A 22,872-nucleotide genomic window follows, 5' to 3' on the forward strand; every position below is an offset into this window, starting at 1 on the left:
ATAAGCTAACTTTACATGATTTCTGAGATTATTTTACTTACGCTTATTACTTATAGGACTGTTCAGTCATAAATGCTTACAATTCAGTTCAATGCTAGTCAGCTCGTTAGCATGATTTTTTACTGATATACATATATAATATTTGCTGTGAATGTTAATCAGCTAGCTAACCCGAAAGGATTTCTGGCCTAATATTTATGTCACACTCATAAATGTTTTCAGTATTTACTGCTAACACTATTGACTAGCTAGCTAACATGCGCTAACCATTTAGACAGAATTTTTAAGTTGTAAATGTTCCTACTATTCACTGCTAATTCTAGTTAACATAAGCTAACATTACAGGATTTTGGGGGCAGAATTTTAGTCTTATTTATAAGGTCCATATTATGTTCTGCTAATCTAGCTCATAAACCTAGCTCATAAACATAAGCTAACCTGACCGGACTTTTAACAGGATTTTTAAATCATGGCCATACATGTTTCCAGTCTTCATTGCTAACACTAGCTAGCTGGTAAACGTGAGCTAATCCGGCCTTAGATCTCTTTAAAATAGGAAGATGTAAGCACATGAATAAATGACTATGGATCATTTTCTAGTTAATATTTGTTCATTTTTACACTTAAGAGTACAAACAGGCATAATAAAACAATGAAAGCATGTGCATGCATCACTTGCTATATGGCATATATACACAGTATGTCTAAACATAAGCACGAGTGAGTCTGAAGTCATGAAGGCACTCCAACGTGTGACCAAATTGCTGTAATATTTTATGGAAAAAGTCCAACAGGTGGCAGTCTTTCTCCAGACACACATCTACACTGCTTTCTGAACATACAGTACCTTAGAGTTACTGTTCCTTTCATGGGTACTTGATCAGTCAAATTATTATTTACGTTATAGACTGTAGAGGTGCAGTAATACCTGTGATCCTTTGTGAAAGGGAAATATGTGAGTCCATTGCAGTTGAAATTGCTTCCACACCATTATCTTAAACAGATGTGGGTGAAAATAAGCAGTGCAGCTCTTTAACCGGCACAAAGGAACTAAACAAAACACACAATGCTTGCTTTCATTGGAAGAAATTAAGATTTCAGTGAAACAAAGATGACATTGAATAAAAACTGATGGTTCAAGAAATTGCTCCAGATGCTGCACTGTGCATCCTGCAAGAGATTCTTGGAGGAATCAAAGATTAATATATTTTTAAAATGTAATGAAATGAAATGGAATGCATTATTTAGATACATAACTTTATTTAAAAAGTTATATATAAAATAAAAAGCCTAAAGGGCCATTTTTATTATTATTGTTGTTGTTGTTGGTGGTGGTGGTGTTGTTGTTGTTGTTAATAATAATAATAATAATAATAATAATAAGCTATTAACTTAACATATTCAGAGTACAAAGAAACACACGATAATATCATAACACAATGCACCACAACATTCAACACTCAATGCGTTGTTTTTAGGCTGACATCTGTGCTTGTGAGATAAAAGCTGTGTCTCAAGTCGCATATTTCTTTACATTTTGTAAATAATATCTCAGTATATAGCTGCCTGAGCCAGCAATTTGCTCAATGAAGGAGTCATGAGCTGGACCGATGATGCTTAAGGCTCCTCCTCCTTACAAACCATGGGGCTTGCGCAGAGAGAATCAACATGGCTGCCCACGCCAGCAGTCCGGAGTTTGTGGTTGTAAGTATGTCCCAGTGCTGTAGAGTTAAAAGAGTTAAACAAGAAAGAATCTCCACCAGTGATATCAACCTCCAAAAGGACTACATTCTGCTAGTACACACTGTGCTTGAATGGTTTTGAGAGGGTTGCGAGGAGGTGAGCAGTCCCGAGAAGTCGTGAGAAGTCTTAACATTGCAATGTTGCCAGGTCGGTTTGGACTCATTTGAAACTACTGCCATTGGAAACCCTTAATACTACTTCGTTAAAACATATTATTACCTTACAAGTTGCAGTAGCGGCCACGCTTTAAGATATTCAAACACAGTGTATAGGATTTGAAAGGGGCATACAGGATTTCTTTTTATTCTAATAATAATTTTTAAAAAACAACAACGGTGTTGTCAGTGAAAAAGGCACGAGTGTCACAAAGAGATGTCCGCTAAAATTTGAAAGCAAAAGATAAATGATAAGAGACAGAGAAGAAGAAAGAATATATCAGAATGTGTTTATGTTGTCACTTCCTCAACCACATGGAAACCGTTGCTCCGTGCAGCAGCAGAAGGTGGCACTGGCATCACATCAGGCGACATCAGCGCACATAGAGCTCAACAAACACACAGAGAGAATTTATTATTAGGTATGCTTGTATGTTTTTGTTTTTTTTTTAAAATGCCTGATGGAACAGATAGGTTTTTAATCTATACTTAAAGATTGAGACTGTCTGAGTACTGAAAACTATTTGGAAGGCTATTCCATAGTTGGCAGGTTCTTGTAGGAAAAAAAATCTGCCCCTTGCTGTAGTCTTCATTATTCTACATACCAACAGAGAACCTGCATCTTTTGATTGAAGCAGTCCTGGCAAATCATAGACCAAAAAATTGACTTCGGTACTGTGGGGTGAGAGCATTCGGTGCTGTATAAGTCATTAATAGTATTTTATAATCAAAGCAGAGCATTACTGGGAGCCAATGTAATGTGGATAAGATATGTGTGAGCGAACTGTGAGCAACACACTCCTGCGCACACAAAATAAAAGTCCCGCAACCTTTTTGTTATGTTTCACAGGATCCCAGTCCTAATGCACACATCTGTGTATATCCGTGTTCACGTGGTATGTAAATATGACACATCCATCCATCCATCTTCAACCACTTAATCCTTTTCAGGGTCACGGGGAAACCTGGAGCCTATCCCAGGGAGCATGGGGCACAAGGCGGGGTACACCCTGGACAGGGTGCCAGTCACATACACACTCACACACCCATTCATACACTGCGGACACTTTAGACACGCCTATCAACCTACCGTGCATGTCTTTGGACTGGGGGAGGAAACCGGAGTACCCGGAGGAAACCCCCGCAGCACGGGGAGAACATGCACACTCCGCACACACACGGCCCCGGCGGGAATCCAACCCCCGACCCTGGAGGTGTGTCTTAAATACTCCATGTGAACCTCATGGTTCATAGCTTTTCAAAAGTAAAAATCATAAACCCCTGTATTACAGTTTATTAAACGGATGAAATAACTTAAAGACTCTGCAGTTAATAAAAACATATCTGAATAAACAACTGTTTTGGACATATATTATTTAAGACCCTACCGTATAGGACAGTTGGCCTGTATAAGCAGCACTACGGCTCAATTCCACATGCTGTCATCAGAGGCTGATTATTTTTCTGTCTGAAACCGAACCAAAACACTCGGATGTGTCTCAGTTATTGCTGAAATGAACTTTTGATGGATTTACAGCAGCAATAACACAAGCACACCAACATCTGTCAACGTCTCCATGTGGTCATGTGAACAAATCCAATAGCTCACACTTGCTTTCTGCCAAACAGATGTGCAAAACGCACTCACTGCGTAGAAACATTTCTCTCGCTTCGATGACAGTTTTTATGTGAAGCAGACAAGTGAAGTTAATCTCTGGCCCATTCCTTACATTCACACCTGTGTGCAAAAACACCTGCCATCAACAGGATCTCTGAGCATGTAAAGAGATTTTTGGTGGCTGTTTCAACTCGGATTGTTTATATCGTATTTCGATAAAAGCTAAAGATGCGGCCTGGAAGAACAAGACAGAACACTTAAATCGGACACAAAATCGGAATCTGAAATCATTTTATGTTCGGTCCTATCATGACACATTCAACACACACATAACTCAGGCAGCACAACACAATTACCATCCTAATATACAAATATTGCTCCTTAAGTGGAAATGGTAGACTCGGTTGTAATTTACACGTCGGTGGCGGTAGAACTAGCAACTGGATGCAGTTTATGGTGCATTAAATGTAGTGGAATAAGTGTGATATACTGTATAATAAGTAAGAGCAATAGCATATAGCAATGGCCATGGTCATAAATAATATATTTCATAAATAGTAATATTTATTGATAATGTTTAAAATAATTATAATATTTAACTGGGGGCATGTAGGGGCTGTAGAGAACATAAAGTACATTGCAAAGACAATACAATGGGCACAAATACTATGCACATGGCAAGCTGTGTATCTCTTACCTGAAGACTGCAGCGTCTCACTCCAGACAGAAGTATGGCCAAAGGTTTGTGGACACATGAACAGCACACCGATATGTCGGCCTTCCCAAAACTGTTGCCACAAAGTATTGTATTGGAAAGGATGTCTTTGTATGCTATGCAAATGCAAGTGGAAAGTCGGCTTCTTAGTCGACTTGTCAGCACATTTGAATCGCACCTCTGCAGTTGGGGGTTCGAATCCCATCTCTGCCCTGTGGGCGTGGAGTTTGCATGTTCTTCTCATGCTTCGGGGTTTCCTCCAAGTACTCTGGCTGCCTTCCTCAGTCCAAAGAAGTGCACTGTAGGCCGATTGGCATTTCCAAATCGTCTGGAGTATTTGAATGGGTGTGCGATTGTGCCCTGCGATGGGTCGACACCCCGTCTAGGGTGTCCCACGCCTTGTGCCCTCAGTTCCCTGGGATAGGTTCCAGGCTCCCCAGCGTAGGATATGCGGTATGGAAAATTGATGGATGGATAATATTTAGCTTGTAAAATAATTTAAAATAAATAAACAACAGCAAGAAGAAGAAGAAGAAAAATACTATGCAAGTATCTAGTGCAGGAACAAGGAATACAATTATTCGTATTAACATTTTGTCATATATCAAGGAGGTAACTCTGGACTTCATTTCCCAGCAGCCACTGCACCATACTACATCACTGTCTCATGACCACCTGCACCTGTATCACGTATCTGTTTAACGAGCACTCCTATATATAGCCACTGTTTGTACTGCGTCCTCGTCTTACGTATTGTCTATCTTGACTGGTGTCCCTGTACCATGTTTTGTTTCATAGTTTGTTTAGCCTTGGCCACAGTATTTTGCCTAGTTGTCTTAGTGTCTTTGTTTTGTTGTTTGTTTGTTTATTAAACTGTTGAAGATCTGCGCTTGCTTCCGTATCTACCTTTGTAACGTGACACATTTGGTGCTTTTTACTGGCAGGTTGGAGGTGTAGTGATCACGGAATGCTGCCTAGACAGCCTGGTTAATAACAGATATTGCCAGTGGAAAAAAGCTGTTTCTGTAGCGTGCGGTTTTTTATCATCGAGTGGATTCGCTTTCCTGATGGTAGTTTTTTTTTTTAGGAATAGGTAATTAGCAGGGTAGGAGGTGTCACTGGTTATTTTTCCTGCTCGCCTCTTTGTCCTGACGATGTACAGTTCAAGTGACGACAGACAGTAGCCAATGATTTTCCCCGTGGTCTTGATAGAGGAGAGTTAGCTAGAAATTTTTCAGAAGTATTGTTGCAGGAGTATTTCACAAATTCGAATCAAATTTCCAAGCCTTCAAAAAAAAAAAAGTGTAATTGTGTGTTCCCATCAGGTGGAAACAAGATGATATCAGAAGAGTACACACAGCCTAGGAGAGACCAAAACAGCTTAGTTAGCTGATCTAATTACAGTAACTATTCTTTTCCACTACAATATATTCGTAAATGTATGTATTTCTATTTAATATGTTTAACATACTGTAAACCTGCCATTATTGACCTATTTACTCTTCTTGAACCTATGTATTTTACTTAAGTGGAAATTCTTCCCTTAATTTTAAATATGTTTATCTAAGAATTTCTTTTCGATGCGTTGCCATGAATTTTTTTCTTATGCACGAGTTCAATGCCGAAATAAAAGCAGGTGGATGGAAACCCTCTCTGCTGCACCTGAGATTGTGGAACCATGTTTGGCAGTGTACGGCTTGTATTTGTTCTTTTGAGCAGGTGCAGATCCAGTGTGCGTGTGTGTTTGGCAGACCTGATGCAGGATGTCAACCCAATGTCTTTTCCACCCTCCACTAAAATAACAGATTTATGTTTTCCATTTTCCCGAGGGATTAGGACTTCACTTAACATCTATGAATTAATTTATGAGCTCGTTTTCCCAGGCCCCAATAGTGTTCACGATGTAACCAGATTTTGTCTGTTCCCAGGCCAACTCTTTAGATTTAATAGCAATGCAAATGCGAGTGGAAAGTCGGTTTTTGTTCAGACTTGTGATCAGATAAACTTCCTACACAAAATAATTACTTGCCTCCACCAATAGCAGAACCTTATTGTACACCAGGTTGCATACCTGGACAAATATAACACTATAAACCCAGATGTTCAGTTGTTGGCTAGACAGTGAGGTTGATGTTGGTTTTTCATGTACAAGCATAATACAACCCTGTCACTTTCACATTTGGTAGACTATGTCAACAAGCATAATGGAACACTGGGACACTGATTTAGACTTTGAAAGAAGCACAGGTGTTGGAAACCAAGGGGTCTGTGTCGATATCTGAGAAGGAGACCCCTTCGAGTACCCAAACGGCCGTCAGATTTTTAAAGTCAACAAAGGTTTGTGGACACATGAACATTACACCAATATGCTGGACTTCCCAAAACTGTTTCCACAAAGTTGGAAGCACACAATTGTATAGGATGTCTTTGTATGCTGTAGAATTACCGATTCCCTTCACTGGAACTAAGGGGAGCAAACATATTCCAGCATGGCAATGCCCCTGTGCACAAAGCATAAAGCCATGGTTTGCCAAGGTTGGACCTGATGAACTTGAGTGGCCTGCACAACCTCATTGAACAACTTTAGGATGAATTGGAATTCTGACTGAGCCCCAGGCCTTCTTGCCCAATATCAGCACCTGACCTCACTAATTCTCTCTTGGCTGAATGATCAAATCCCCACAGATATAATGACTACTTATAATGAGTCTTCATTTGTCACAATTACATTATAACACTGTGAAATTCTTGTCTTCACATGCCTCAGCATGCCAGGAAGTTTGGGTCAGAGACATGATATGGTGTTCCTGGAGCAGAGAGGGTTAAGGGCCTTGCTCAAGGGCCCTGCTCAAGGGCCCAACAGTAGCAGCCTGGCAGCGCCGGGGCTTGAACCTCTGACCTTCCGATCAGTAACCCAGAGCTTTAACCGCCACACCCCCACTGCATGCTCCAAAATCTAGTGAAATGCCTTCCCATAAGCGTGGAGGTTATTATAATAGTAACAGGGGACTAAATATTGAACGTTCAAGATGTTCAAAAAAGCAGACATGAGTGTTGTGGTCAGGTGTCTTTTGGCCATAGAGTGTGGTAGTGACTAAGGGCCATTGTAGATTGAAGGGGAAGAGGTCTTCCTGCTCCTCCCATGACTTAAGTGATTCTCTTCCCTACCTCTGAGGTGTTGGGATGCAGAACCAGAGAAGTGGATGTTTGTAGATATAACCCAATCATGTATGAACAAGGAAGGCCAAAAATGAGTGAAGACTAGAAGAGAAGGGTGAGTGCCAATCCAAACATATGTACATACCAAAGATCTTGCTGACCCCAAAGCCAAAACCAACAGCTCTCCCAAAGTGAAAAGACTATCCCTTGCACCAAAGGAATCACAATGACTCTAGGGGGAGTCATGAAGTACTGTGCTGAGGGAAAGTCTGCTTCCTCATCTGCCAATATGGAGAGTTCATCAACATACCAAAAGCATGAGAAGATTCTACCAGACATACACCGATGACTATGAAACTATGCACATTATCAATGGGCTTGACAGTCTCCAAATGTTGAATGGGATGTGGGAAGCTCTAGGACAAGCCCTCAGCAACGCCAGTCTCACCACCCTAGCCCTAAAGTGTGTTTTAGAATATGACTCCCTAGAAGTGCAGTGGATCAAATACCTGGAGATAGCCCTCTGAGAACATGACAACAATCCTTCGACAAATATGGGTAGGATAAAAATGAGGCCCACCTTGACTTTTAAAAAGTTTTCTAAGATAACCCTTGCACTGATGGCTCCATTCTGGCCAAATAGATCATAGTTGTACCTGTTGTTAATTTTTCCTGACAGGCCCTTTGTGCCTGATACCGATCAGACAGGACTGGCAGCTCTGGATGAACTGACTACTGTGAAAAAGCAGACCACACACCCTGAAATTATGGGGCTGGCCCCTTTGGACTGACCCCTGCATACTCAGACACTCTCATATGAGTGCACATGCTCAATCTGTGTTGGTTGTATGCAAGCAAGTGGAAAGTTTTCTTATATGTTGTGAAACACTGGGCATACACCACGGTGCACATGGCTGTTTCGTCTGCACACTAGCGATGGTCCAGTAGTAGGATCCAGCTTAGCTGTTTTGTACAATTTACCATATAAACCAATGAAACACAAGGACATAAAGTGTCTTTCACTTGAGAAAGCTTTTCTGCTGGCCATCACTCTAGCCAGACAAGTCAGTTAAATGTCTGCATTGGGGCCGGGAATTCAAAACATTGTACGCTGTGACTGAAGCCAAGAATCCTGATTAAGATATTAATAGGCATATTAATATCTTAATATATTAATAAATCCATCAACATGTCTGCTCTTGCAGATAGGAATGTGCACAGACCAGCCACTGCATGCTATAGCTATCACCTGGAGAGCACTAAAAGGAGTGTCTTGTAGACTTGTGGACATTTTTGAACCAGCAAAATGGAGTTTTTCCAAACTTACTTTGCCAAAGTTTACAGACAGAATCAACATTCTGTCTGTAAACTTTGGCAAAGTAAGTTTGGAAAACTTCATGACACCCTGTGTGCTCTGTGGTGAGTTTTGGAAGTCGAATTAATGCATGAATGATTGTCATGATTCTCATAATTATGGCTTTGAGCATTTTATTCTCAAAAAATTGTATCACCACCAGAGTGACTTACACCCTCAATAAAGAATGGTATCAGCACTATTTACAGTGGTGCTCGATAGTTTGTGAACCCTTTAAAATGTCCCATATATCTGAGTAAATATGACTCAAAACATCTTCAGATTTTTATGACACAAGTATTAAAGTAGACCAAGAGATCCCAATTAAACAAATGAGACAAAAAATATTATATCACTTATTTATTGAGGAAAATTATCCAATATTACATAATCTATGAATGGGAAGAGTATGTGAACCTCTAGGATTAGCAGTTTAATTTGAAGGCGAAATTAGAGTCAGGTGATTTCAGTCAATGGAATGACGATCGGGTGTGAGCGAGCACCCTATTTTATTTATATTATTTTACAGTATCTATCAAAGTCTGATGCTCATCAGGTTGGAAAAGGTTACAAAACCATCTCTAAAGAGTTTGGACTCAACCAACCAGTCAGACAGATTGTGTACAGATGGAGGAAATTCAAGACCTTTATTACCCTCCTCGGGAGTGATCAACCAACAAAGATCACTCCAAGAGCAAAACGTGTAATAGTCTGTGAGGTCATAAAGGAACCCAGGATAACATGTAAGCAACTAAAGGCTTCTCTAACATTGGCGAATGTTAATGCTCATGAGTTCACCATCAGGAGATCACTGAGCAACAATGGTGTTCATGGCCGGTTGCAAGGGGGAAACCACTGCTCTCCAAAAAGAACACTGCTGCCCATCTGCAGTTTGCTAACGATCACATGGACAAGCCAGAAGTCTATTTGTAAAATGTTTTATGGATAGATGAGTCCAAAATAGAATTTTTGGTTTAAATGAGAAGTGATATGTTTGGAGAAAGGAAAACACTGCATTCCAGCATGAGAAGCTTATCCCATCTGTGAAACATGGTGGTGGTAGTATCATGGTATGGGCCTGTTGTGCTGCATCTGGGCAGGACGACTTGCCATCAGTGATGGAACAATGAATTGTGAATTATACCAGCGAATTCTAAAGTAAAATGTGAATTGAATCTCATGAGAAAGTGGGTCCTGCATCAAGACCACGACCCTAAGCACACAAGTCGTTCTACCAAAGAACGGTTAAAAAATGATAAAGTTAATGTTTCGGAATGGCCAAGTCAATGTCTTGACCTTAATCCAATAGAAATGTTGTGGAAAGTCCTGAAGCAAGCAGCTCATGTGAGGAAACCCACCAACATCCCAGAGTTGAAGCTGTTCTGTACTGAGGAACGGGTTAAAATTCCTCCAAGCCGACGTGCAGGACCGATCGACAGTTACAGGAAATGTTCAGTTGCAGTTATTGCTGCACAAGGGGGTCACACCAGATACTGAAAGCAAAGGTTCACATACTTTTAACACTCACAGATATGTAATATTTGATGATTTTCTGCAAAAAAAAAAAAAAAAAACAAGGCCAAGTCTAATATTTTTGTCCGATTTGTTTAATTGGGCTCTCGTTTATCTACTTTTAGAACTTGTGTGAAAATCTTATATGTAGAAATATAGACAATTCTAAAGGGCTCACAAACTTTCGAGCACCACAAAACTACTGTGCTGTCTGTCTGCACTTGTCTGGAGCTCCCAGGATGTGTTATGAACCGCTATAATGACTCTGATATACAAGGAAGTACAACACAAGGTTACATATGTAACCATAGATGTATGAGTCACTCAGGTCACTCAGGGTCCTTTTATAGACTACTCACAGGGGTCACAAGGTGATGACTGACCTATTGGTACTATGAGCAAATGGAAATAGCTATGACCAAATTTGAACGGAAGGATTTTAATGGATTTTACTCTCATGGACCTCAAGAATCCGTTAAAAAAACACTTAAATAAAAGGTCTTGCATCCTTCTCCTCAGGCTTTCATGAATTACAGGAACGTTACAATCAGGTTTTGTGAAGGACGTCATATACAGTAAGTAGTCACCAACCATTTCCCTGGGCTCTTTTCCCGTCTTTCGCATGATGGGCAGACTTCCGTTTACATTTGCACGCTAATTGCCGATTCCAGGTCGTATGATGGTCTGTTTGTGTTTGGCTGTCGTTCAGATGCGGCCGAAAGTCTTCAAAGAGATTACTGTCTATACCAACATCTATGGCTTTGCATTTCTGCTCGGGTTTTCAAATCGTCATAATTAAAGTATTTCCCCTAGCCAGAGGTGTTTGGAAGTCACGAGAAATCCTATGAGTAGAGAAGGAAACAGAGCAGAAGATGCAGAAATCATCCACGGTATCCTGAACACAGGCTTTGTTTTAAAAGAATTGCCTAAATAAGCCTATGATTACTTAATAAATCTCAGCAGTAGTTCTGTTTTTGATAAAGACATGACAATGCTCAATGGGAAATAAGACTAGAAGATGACATACATGAGTGTGTAACCCTGTTCAAATAATTACTCTCAGCTATGTCCCCCGCTGTGAAGAAGGATTTAAAGTGTAATGAACATAGACGCCGTGTGGTTGTGCTCAGTACTGACGCGAGAAACAAGGTCATACGTTTAAGACAAAAGTCTGCCTTTATTCAGGAGTATAAAATACAAATACAAAAGAAAGGGCAGTTTGTTAGGGAACGATAAATACAACTTAAAGTTAAAAGCAGTCAGTGCGTATGAAACTGTGACAACTCTCATTCAACAGTGAAACTTAAGGACTTAAATAGCTAATGCTGTGTCGATCCGTTTTCATGTATTTTTCACGTCAGGGTGTTAAAACAAACGGACGATAAAAACACAATAGAAATGACACTTAAATTAAAAAAAAAAAAAAAAAAAAAAAGATACACAAACAAAATGTTAACAAAATTACTGAATAACTATTATACAAAAATATATTTACAGTTTACTTTGGCCAATAAATAGTTTTAACTGAAAGGCAGTTAGACATAAACGTCGGATTGCACTTATAGGTGTGTAATTAATTCACACATTAAGCAAATTAAATAAGCATTGTGGTTTAAAAAGGTGGTTTGGGGATCATTGTTTAAACTTTGAGGTTCTGGCAATAATTTGGGAAAACATAACTCAACCTAACTAAAATGTAACCTACTTATAAGTCTATTACTGTATATTGATATGCAATATATAAGTGATTTAGAAGCTTGCTGTGTGCACGGTGGCTTAGTGGTTAGCACGTTCGCCTCACACGTCCAGGGTTCGAGTCCCGGCGGGAGTTCGCATGTTCTCCCCGTGCTGCGGGGGTTTCCTCCGGGTACTCCGGTTCCCTCCCCCAGTCCAAAGACATGCACGGTAGGCTGATTGGCGTGTCTAAAGTGTCCGTAGTGTATGAATGGGTGTGTGGGTGTGTATGTGATTGTACCCTGCGATGGACTGGCACCCTGTCCATTGTGCCCAAAGCCTCCTCGGATAGGCTCCAGGTTCCCCGTGACCCTGAAAAGGATTAAACGGTCGAAGATGGATGGATAGATGCTCGCTACACTGGAATTGCCATTCTCCTGACCTGAACGTTGAAAGTTGTGAGTCGGCTGTGTATACAATATGATGAGGGTCCAGGGTTCTTCAATTAAGTACTTGTTACATTTTTGACCAAAGTGCTGTGTAAGTTTAAAAACACAAGACTACACTGAACCAAAATAAAACAACCAGTTCATTTGATATAAAACAAAACAGACTGACTACCATGGCTTTACCGTATATAATTTTACACTGTAATGGCATCACTCGACGTGGATGATGTGATGATACGAAGATATTTTCTCACAATTCTTTTCGAAGAGTATTATGGTATGGTAATAAGTCAGTAGACCAACTGTGTGTAATTAAAACACATTTACACCAAATGAAATGACAAACAGCAAGGCCACACTGTCTAAAACTTAATATTAGCAAGTGACTGACTGGACATCAGTACATTATGCTGTTATGTATTCCAAATTCAGCAAAAAAAATAATATCAGGATACATACACTGTATTGTGAAACATGGTCAAGTATTGTGATATGATATTTCTGCCATATAACACACCCTTAAATAATACTTAGTGTTTTTTTTTTTATTTTTTTTATGGCATCTCAGTACCTGGTATAGATATGTATTAACAAAATAATTTAAGGGATGTATCATTTTAAAATAAAACAGAAAGAAAGAAAAAAGAAATGGAAAACATGGTTATATTTTAAATAGTTCCATATATACAAATTAGGAATGTTGTGCAAGGCCTAGAGAAAAAGTGTGTGTGTGTGTGTGTGTGTGTGTGTGTGTGTTTATTTATTTAAACCAGTGCAGGTAGTTTGAGTTCACAGCAGGAACACACATGTTGTTATTGCACGAGCCGCCGTAACTGGGAGGGCACATTGAGCAAGGCACGCCCACTTTATAGGGAGCTTCACCGATCCAATTACCCCTAAAAACAACAAGAAAACAATATTTAGAATTCCCAGTATGGGCAAGCTCAAATCCCGACCATAATACAGCCATCTGTTGGATGGAAATCCAAGACAGCATAACTAACTGGCCGTGTTCTCTGGTTGGGGTGGAGACATTAGCCAATCATGGACGTGTGTGTATGTGGAAGAGGGCAGATAGCGCTTTCCTCTGAGTGTGTTCAGCTTCTCCGTGAGGTAGCATGAGCAGCAGTTCAGAAAGGTGCTCTCCAGTTGGTGGTTTGTCATGTCACAGAGGAGAAATAGCAAGTGGGTGGGAACTGTCAATGACTAAAACTGGAAGCAAAATGAAATTTCCAGAATGTCATCCTCATCTAATTTATGACATGCACAGAAAGTGTCTCGGTGTTTAAACCATTAGAAATGATCTACGTTGAATCTACGTTGACGCGTGTAACTACTAAAACGGGTTAGAAACATCTCAACACTTTGTTCCACCATTAAAAATGCCATGACCTATGTATACATACATGATTTAAAACACCCCTATGACCTTCTGACAAATACATGACCCTGCCCTTTCCTCCCACTACACTGGTAATGCTGTGCTACTAACTATGGCGAGAAGCCACACTGGAATTGTGGCTCTGAATGTCTGGACCTTAGACTGTCTCTGAGTCCAAAAAGACATCTGGTCACCAATATTAGAGAATAATTGATGCATCTGGACAGTGAGTACGGTTAATGACTTCAGTGCTTCCAGACCTCATTCACTGCTACTATAAAACTGTCCCGTGCTGCCTTAAAGGTAACTAATAACTTTCACAAGATCACAAACTGAGCTCATGCATCAATCTATATTTATCCAGAAGTTCTGACAAGGTCTACGTTTTCAATTTGGAAAAAGGTGAATTTGATACATTGCAGTAACAAATTTGACCCGAATACCAATCTAGATGAATTAACGACGAAATGTTATGTTCTTTAGTGCAGGTGGACTTTACTATTATCTTCTTCCAGCATAACTGTTTTCAATTATTATTGCTTTCATTCATTTTCATTTATCTGACAAAAAAAAAAAAAAAAAGAGTTTCATGGTTTAAAGCTAATTTCTAGTATTGTTCCACGTTCAGTAAACATTTCAAAAGGGACATTTAGACCCCAACCGAAGGGTTAATACTGAGACACATCTGGTGTGTATTTCCTCAGACTCAGCCGCTCACTGGGAACAATTGTACTTCTCTCGCCATAATTACCCTGAATCTGGTTCACATGTTGAAAAGTTGCTCCTCGTCAGTTTTTTCAGCCTATGTAGTTAAGATGAAAACGAATAAATGTTGATGTTTTGAAGCTGTTCAATCCAAACCAATATATTTAAATGTTTTCCTTCAGATGTAAACTTTTAACCACCTTAATTGCGCTTACAACTTTTCGTACTCTGCTAATATGATGGGAGTTCAGACCATGTTGTTGGGGAGCAAAAATCTACAAAAATTTCACCTCCAGGGCAAGTTGAGGAAGCTGCTGCTCGTTTTGTTTAACACTGCATTTAATTAGGGTTATTATTTACATGTTGTCGTTTTCCTCGGTTTGTTTTCTCTTGTATTTTAATCAGGTTTATTTATTGTGTACAGAAGGTTGGACAGGAGCATTGCTGGGATTTTTAAACACCTCAGCGTCACAGCTAGGTTGAGAAACAGTCTGCCAACCAAAAATATCCATCCGGCAGTCATCCTGTGACGACGACCTAAATAATATCTGGTTAGAGATGGTCCTGTGTGGTCTTTTCTCACTGACAGATTGGGTAGAGGAGAGCTGACACATTACGGAGAGCAACAGATGGGCTATAGTCTAAACTAAATGGTGGGTAGACTTGATAGTATGGCCAATACACTGGAAACTGACTATATATCTAATACACGTATATATTAACGATCAGTTTATCATGTAATATGTAAGGAATAAAACATAATTGGGTGTGTCCTCATAGGAAATGAATCATCAACAGGGTGGTGTGATGCAACGTGGAGGGCCGTTACCAACCTGAAGTTAATCATTTTCAAGTAACAGTATATCCAGAGGTTATTCATTCATGTTATATCACACTAATTTGCCAACTTGTAAGATTTTTATTGATTCGAGAATGACGCATTGTATTTTATATCCCATTTATATGGACTATATACAATATAGTCTTGTGGAATGGATGTGAAACAAGTTCGTTCCTATTATCACTTACACTGTAGCAGCTATAAATGCCATTCGCCAGCCTTTCCTTTTCTCTCTTTATTGAAGTTAATGATACAAATAAAATATGTTGGGGTTTTTTTTCTGTCAAGTCTTACATCCTGAAGACTTTCCTGTGGTGGAAAAACTTCAAAGATCAGCTTTAAATCCGAGTGCGTTCTGACCAAGATTAGAAAATTCAACTGTTGCTGTGCTAGATAGTATATTTAGAGCTAAAGGACAACATACACTGTATTTCTGCTAACTCTATAAGTAGATTGCAGTGTGTGTGTGTGTGTGTGTGTGTGTGTGTGTGCTATTACACTTACTTTCCTGAATAGTTACACACCAAATACGTTGCTCTCCTCCATACAGAGCCCCACACATTCATATTGTGACATGTATGGATGGCACATCCGACTTTATTTGACGTGGCCCAAACCATCTGCAAAATCCAATCAGAAACATCCATAAATGGGAAATGATTAAAGCATATCACTTTTACTCTCATTCTTCTCATCTTCCTTACTGATGTCCTGGCTATGCAAAGTAACATTTAACCTAATAACCTAGAGCAATTATTGCTATGATTATTGTATGATTGTTGATTACGGTTGGATTATTGTAAATGCCTAAATAAAGTTAACTGCCTATTTTTATCTTAAAAAGAGAATTGTGTTTATTAGTCTCATTCATTAAATTGCTCAGAATGTCATGCACACTACATGCTGTCGTGTGTATGACTCACTTGCGTGTAATGTGTGCACATGGGCCCGTAGCAATTAAGAGGGCATCTGGGATTGCAGTCACGTGGATACGGGAAAGAATAATCTTTCACTTCATCATACCACGGCTTCACCAGCTGCAGGATGGATCTGTACCTAAAACATCCAAAATCTATGTCTTACTGAAGAGTTGCACAGCATGGGACAGATAGACAGATAGATTTATAGACAAACAGATAAGACACAGACAGATGTAGTTGGGTGACAAAAAAATGACGCGCAGTGTCTTAGTAAGGCCACCAGAAGCCTCCAAAACGGTGTCACTGTGCCATAGCATAGATTCTACAAGTCTCTGGAACTGTACAGGAGTGATGAACACCATTCGTTCAAAAGCTATTCCCCGAATTGGTGTTTTGATGATGGTGGTGCAGAGCGCTGGCAAACACTCACTTCAAACACACCACTCCAAAAGAGAGATTTGAGATCTGGTGACTGTGAAGGTCATAGCATGTAATTTACATCGCTTTCGTACACATTAAACCGTTCAGTGAGCCCTCGTGCCCTGTAGGTGGGGGCGGGGCCATGTTGGAAGAGACCACTCCCATTGATTTGCAGTGACCATTCCATGTAAGGGGACAAGTAGACTCAAAACATGCCACCATTTTCCATTAATTCACCACCCTTCTATATAAGAGACAGTATATTGAGATGTAATATACTACATGTGTGATATATGTCCAAATCCATCCTCAAAGTAGATGAGTTGCATGTTATTTCTGGTAAGAAATATGTACAGATACAATACATACCTTCCAGTTCGTACAGAGAGGTTTTGCCCGAGGAACCTGAGAAGATTGCGAGGGCCATGTTCCCAAAGACACATAGAAGCCCACTCTTCTGCTCTCTGAGCGAGGGTTTCATCCCAGACCTGAAAACACAACAAGACACCAATCAGCAAAATTAATGATCATGTTTCCTCCGCCCTGCGTGCACGAAGTTTGCATGCTCTCCCTGTGCTCCCTGGTACTCTGGTTTCATCCCCCAGTCCAAAGACATGTGTTGTAGGGTGATTGGCATTCCCATGTTGTCAGTACAATTGTGCCCTAAGATGGTTTAGCACCCATTTTAAGAAACACTAAAGACCAATCATAATTAAGGCTCTGGGTTACTGATCGGAAGGTCGGGGGTTCAAACCTCAGCACTTGCAAGTTGCCACTGTTGGGTCCTTGAGTAAGGGTCAAGGACCCAACCCTCCCTGCTCCAGGGGGTGCTGCACCATGGCTGACCCTGCACTCTGACCCCGACTGCCTGACAGGCTTGGGTATGCGAAGAAAACAATTTCACCGTGCCCTACTGTATATGTGACCAATGAAGACTCATTATTCTTTGGCAAAATCAGAGAGGTACACTAGAGGCAGTAGAGAAGCTCTTCATTAGTCCAACTAAACTTATAAATACAGTATAAACCTTCAGAAAGAGTGAACTCTCTGACAATGCAGGGCTCAAATGAGAAATACTGTACATGTGAAATACTACCACTTCATTTTCTTTCTAAAAGCAGTAAAAGGAAATCTGTTCACCATGCCATCACCAAACAGCTGGCAAGTCGTTCAAAAAAATGACCTAAATAGTTCTGGATAGAAGATGAAAACTGACATTGTCAATCACGACAATATTTTTGACGTGAACATGTTTTTGTTATTTTACCCAGAAGACCAATGTTTGTCCAAGGAAGATTAATCAGTCCATCTTTACCAACCTCCATTTGTTAAATATTTGCTAAGCTCGAGTCTCAGCAACTTTGGTGGTCTGGGTCATTTGTATCTTCACAACAGCTGCACATTAGCTGGACAGTCAAGGAGACATTTGTTACAACAGATTGGCTATAATTGTACGGAAAGAACAGATCCCAGGCCGCATTCCAATACACCTACTTATGTGTTAACTGGAGCTGTTGTTGTAATATACTTGTTAGTGTTGTCATGACCGACATTCTAACCTACTACTATATTACTTTTTACAACATCACATCCCAAGGTGGTTTATTGCACTTATACCATAGGAATTTGCCAATGCTAGCAACATTTTTTATTTATTAAAGAATGACATCATATATTTTATGTATTTATAGTTACACTTGATGTCAGGGAACATCCAGGACACAAGGTAGTTCCTGTCGTCACTTGCTGTATGTTAATACAGCACTCATTTTTGCCACTTAGTGGAATGATCCATTTCCATCGAATCATGGTTCATGTTTTTTAGTATCATGACAAGCAACAAGACACAAATTGTGCCGTTTTCTATCTTCTCTCTTTTTACTATCAGTTCTTCTTAAAATATTCAGATTAGATGCCAAACAATAAATGATTCTGCAGCTGTGAATATACAGGACATTTTTTCGGAGATAATGATAATGAGTCTTTATTGGTCACGTAGACATTACAGCACAGTGAAATTCTTTTCTTCGCATACCCCAGCATGTTAGGAGGCTGGGGTCAGAGCGCAGGGTCAGCCATGATACAGCGCCCCCTGGAGCAGAGAGGGTTAAGGGCCTTGCTCAATGGCCCAACAGTGGCAGCTTGGCAGCACCGGGGGCGTGAACCCCCGACCTTCCGATCAGTAACCCAGAGCCTGGCAGTGCTGGGGTTTGAACCACTGAACTTCCACTCATGTTATGATGCTATGATGATTGATGGGCTCTTAAAAAGCTACCTAAGTGCTTAATCAGTCAAGGCAAAAAGGTTTTCTGAACCAAATGGCTGATGCATCCACATGTCGCATAAGGGATTTGTCACTACTGTCATATGATACAAAGAACACATTGTCTGAAGAAAGCTATCAGCATCTACAAGGACCACACACACCCATGCCATCACATGTTTGAACTACTTCCATCTGGCAGGCGTTATAATACATTTTATGCCCATACTTCAAGACTGAGGTTTAGCTTTAAATGCTTTGAACCAAGCCACCCAGAAATCTCTGCCTTCTTAACTATTTGTAGTCTTTTAAAACTGTTGGCATAATCAGTGGAATTCACAGAGACTGTTATCCTGTCCAGAATGGTGTGGAATTGCCAAAACTATACTGTCTGAACAATTAAAGTAAAATTGTATATACTGGGGATGTTGTTGTTACTATCGTCATTACCAGTTCCATATTGGATTGATTGCACACGTTTAAATGTTTATATATTCTTACTATTTCTTATTTAAGTTTTTATTTTTATTGTGCTACAGCATCCAGTAAGGACGCCGCAAGTGTAATCTCATCGTACGGATGCAATGAGATTTGTACATATATTCGATGACAATAAGATTCAATTCAATTCAATATAAGGGATTTGTTATATACTGTGATTTTAAGGAAAGTCACAGCATAGGATTTTAAAAATAGTAACACCAGTTTATATTTAATACATGCCCGGCGAGTGTAACTGACTGTTTCATCAAGTATATGGAATACTGTGCTCCTAACCTACCTCAGTGAGTGACTACAGTACATAGTAGCAAGCTAGAAATGTCCCAGATGGAAGGAAAAGAAATTAGCAAGTGCAGCTACTCAGTCATAATCTTAGCTATTAATTTTACTATATCTGTCAGCACTCTTCTACTATTCCATAGTAGTACTATTTTTTTATGTAATATGCCTGGAAAGACTCATTTCCTCTTGCACTGAGAATCTGAACTTTATTCAGGTCATTCTACTCAAATATACTTTATATATATATATATATATATATATATAAAAAGATGTTAAGGTTAATATGCTTTCTTACCATGTATTCCATGTTGGAAGCCGGTGGAAAAACGTTTCCTCTAACTTTATTGTGGTAATCGAGAATGGCCAGCTGGTCGTCTTGGGAAATGTACCTCTTTCGTCTGTTTTTTGGAAAGTTTACATGGTCCATGTGATATTTGGAGTTATTGTCAGAGAAACTGATGGACGGTGGAGCAGAGACGGTGGAATTAAAAGCTGAAAGTACACTTGCTGCTCCACAAGACATGCAGATGAGCAGCAAATCGATGGCCAAGCCGTGCTCATTCATCATGACCTTCTGGAGGTTTTGGCTCAGGAAATCCCTTCTTCAAGATCTGTCTGCTGGAGAACTGACAAAAAAAGGTTCACTGACTTGGCTCTGCACTTTCACAAATTCTCTGCAAAAATCCAAAGAGCTTTCTGACTTTTAAATCACGAGAACACATTCATCCACTAGTAAAGAATTATTCAATAGCTTATACTGTAAAACAATCTATGCACAACCCGGCTGCTGTTTAAAAGTCTATACCTTGACTAAAATGATGAAAGAGTGTCTTTGTTTGGAGGATTATGCCTGTGTGTGTGTGTGTGTGTGTGTGTGTGTGCGTCCAAAAGCCAGCGTGCCTGTAAAACTCCTCCTGTTGTAAAAGACAAGATGACTCTGCTTTCAGCAAGGAGCTGCTCCATTTTTATAGCACAGTGACTGTCGCAAAAAAAAAAAAAAAAAAAAAAAAAATGCTGCAGGGCTTCAGAAGGTGTTTGGAATCCCACCCCATCACCTGAAACACATCACTCGCAGACGTAATGCCTTGTTTCTCTCACCCATTTCCTGGCTGTTTTAATCATAACATCTGCTTTTGGTTTGCACAGCTGGCAAGGGTAGAAAAGAAAACAGAAGATAAGCAAGGAAATTATCCACTGACCCCCAAAACACACATCAGCACTATGCAAAGCCTGCGTGCTTAGAGCCAAGCGTGACGCAAAACCTTAGAACAGGGAAAGACGTCTTTCTGTAGTAACACTGGAGTACCCCGATAAATAATACCTTTATTTGGCAAATAAATCCTTTCTTGGGAAACACTTCATATGGTGAAATTTTGATCTTTATATTTTTGTGCAAGAAAAAAAACCTAAAGGTGCTTATTTTTTTTTAAAGATATTTTGGCTATATATATATATATATATATATATATATATATATATATATATATATATATATATATATATATATAAAATTACAGCTGTATAAACATTTCATAACACAACATATATAGAGCATATATGTATTTTGTATATATACAGTCCTGATCAGAATTATTGGCCCCCCTGAATTGTAAGTACAGAATGAATGCAAATGAACCAGTTCTGTATAACCAGAATATTTTAATAGCATGTCCAATAGCTTGTTCCAACAAGAACAACAACAACAAAAAAAATTGTGAAATTAAATCATATGGTGACAGAAAATGTACGCTGGGCACAATTATCGGCGCCTGTCTGCTGGTATTTTCCGCCACTCTTCCGTTGCTATGCGATCAAGCTCCTTTAAGATTGCAGGAGTCCTTTTTGCAATATCAGATTTCATCTCTCTCCGAAGATTTTCAATGGGATTTAGGTCAGGACTCATTGCTGGCCAGTTTAAAACACTCCATCTTTTCCTTTTCAGCTATTCTTTTGTGCTTTAAGATGTGTGCTTCGGGTCATTGTCCTGCTGAAAGACCCAGGACCTTCACCTCAAACCTAATTTTCTGGCACTAGGTAACACATTTCGCTCTAAAATGTCTTAGTAATCTTCTGATTTCATCATTCCTTTGATACATTCAATGCCTCCGGTAGCGGAGGCAGCAAAGCAGCCGCAAAGCGTGATAGAACCTCCACCATGTTTTTCTGTAGGTCGGGTGTTCTTTTCCTTATGGGCTTCATTTCATTGCCTGTAAACAAACTGATGCACTGCATTCCCAAAGAGCTCTACTTTGGTTTCATCTGTCTATTGAACATTATCCCAGAGAGACTGTGGCTTATCTATGAAAGATTTTGCAAACGTTACTCTTGGCCTTCACCCATGGAGCCCTACTTGGTTCAGTGTGCGGCGTATCGTACGAGCTGAAACCACCACTCTAGATTGCTCCAGGTCAGCCTGAAGCTCTTTAGATGTCTTGTATGGTGTTTTTTTTTCCCCCACAGTCCACACCATCTTCATCTTCGGACCACAAATGAGGACGTTTTTACGAAACCTGGGAGATTTCCGCTCCCTCCGTTTACAGTCCAGTAACCAACACAGATTTCAACACAGAGGAGGAAGTTTTTTGTCCACTCTCGCATCAACAGAACACATGAATGCGTTGCGGTTCTCTCACGAATGGGCGTTTGGAGATCCATGTGGAACTGAAGATATTTTGTGAGTAGAGTAAATGGTAAATAAATAAATGGCGCACTTATCCAAAGCGCTTTACACTGTGTCTCATTCACACACACACTCACACACCAATGGTAGCAGAGCTGCCACGCAAGGCGCTAACTTGCCATCGGGAACAACTTGGGGTTCAGTGTCTCGCCCAAGGACACTTCCGCATGTGGAGTCACGTGGGCCGGGAATCGAACCACCAACCTTACGTTTAGTGGACAACCCGCTCTACCATCCCGCGGGGGGTTTTTTTTTTGCACACAAGTCATTCGTATCCCTTCATAAAATTGGGATTAAACCACTGGAGTCATATGGATCACTTTCATGATGCCTAGCTTATAAAAACCAAAACATTTGAAGGTTTTGGTTACTGCACTGTAAATGGAGGGACAGAAATCTGTCAGGTTTCAATAAAAATGCCTTCATTTGCGCTCCGAAGATGGATGAAAGTCTTATGTGTTTGGAATAACACGAGGATGAGGATAACTGACAGAAATTTT

General features: G+C 39.9%; 1 protein-coding gene across 3 annotated transcripts; it reads right to left on the bottom strand.

The window, feature by feature from the left end:
- Positions 1–11,409: 11,409 nt before the first annotated feature.
- pi15a (peptidase inhibitor 15a) lies at positions 11,410–20,658 on the bottom strand. 3 transcript variants are annotated; one of them, XM_017452687.3, is made up of 6 exons: positions 20,498–20,658; positions 19,988–20,318; positions 17,016–17,134; positions 16,230–16,362; positions 15,811–15,926; positions 11,410–13,275 (listed from the first exon to the last, which is right to left on the bottom strand). In XM_017452687.3, the coding sequence occupies exons 2-6, from the start codon at positions 20,258–20,260 to the stop codon at positions 13,140–13,142; spliced, it is 777 nt and encodes a 258-aa protein (XP_017308176.1). In that variant the 5' UTR covers positions 20,261–20,318; positions 20,498–20,658; the 3' UTR covers positions 11,410–13,139. The 3 variants fall into 3 exon arrangements, with proteins under 3 accessions (XP_017308176.1, XP_053530938.1, XP_053530937.1); XM_053674963.1 differs by having other exon boundaries at positions 19,988–20,366; positions 20,498–20,626; XM_053674962.1 differs by having other exon boundaries at positions 19,988–20,636.
- Positions 20,659–22,872: the final 2,214 nt, after the last annotated feature.

This window comes from Ictalurus punctatus, chromosome 23 (assembly GCF_001660625.3).
Source record: "Ictalurus punctatus breed USDA103 chromosome 23, Coco_2.0, whole genome shotgun sequence".
NCBI classification, from domain to species: Eukaryota; Metazoa; Chordata; class Actinopteri; order Siluriformes; family Ictaluridae; genus Ictalurus; species Ictalurus punctatus.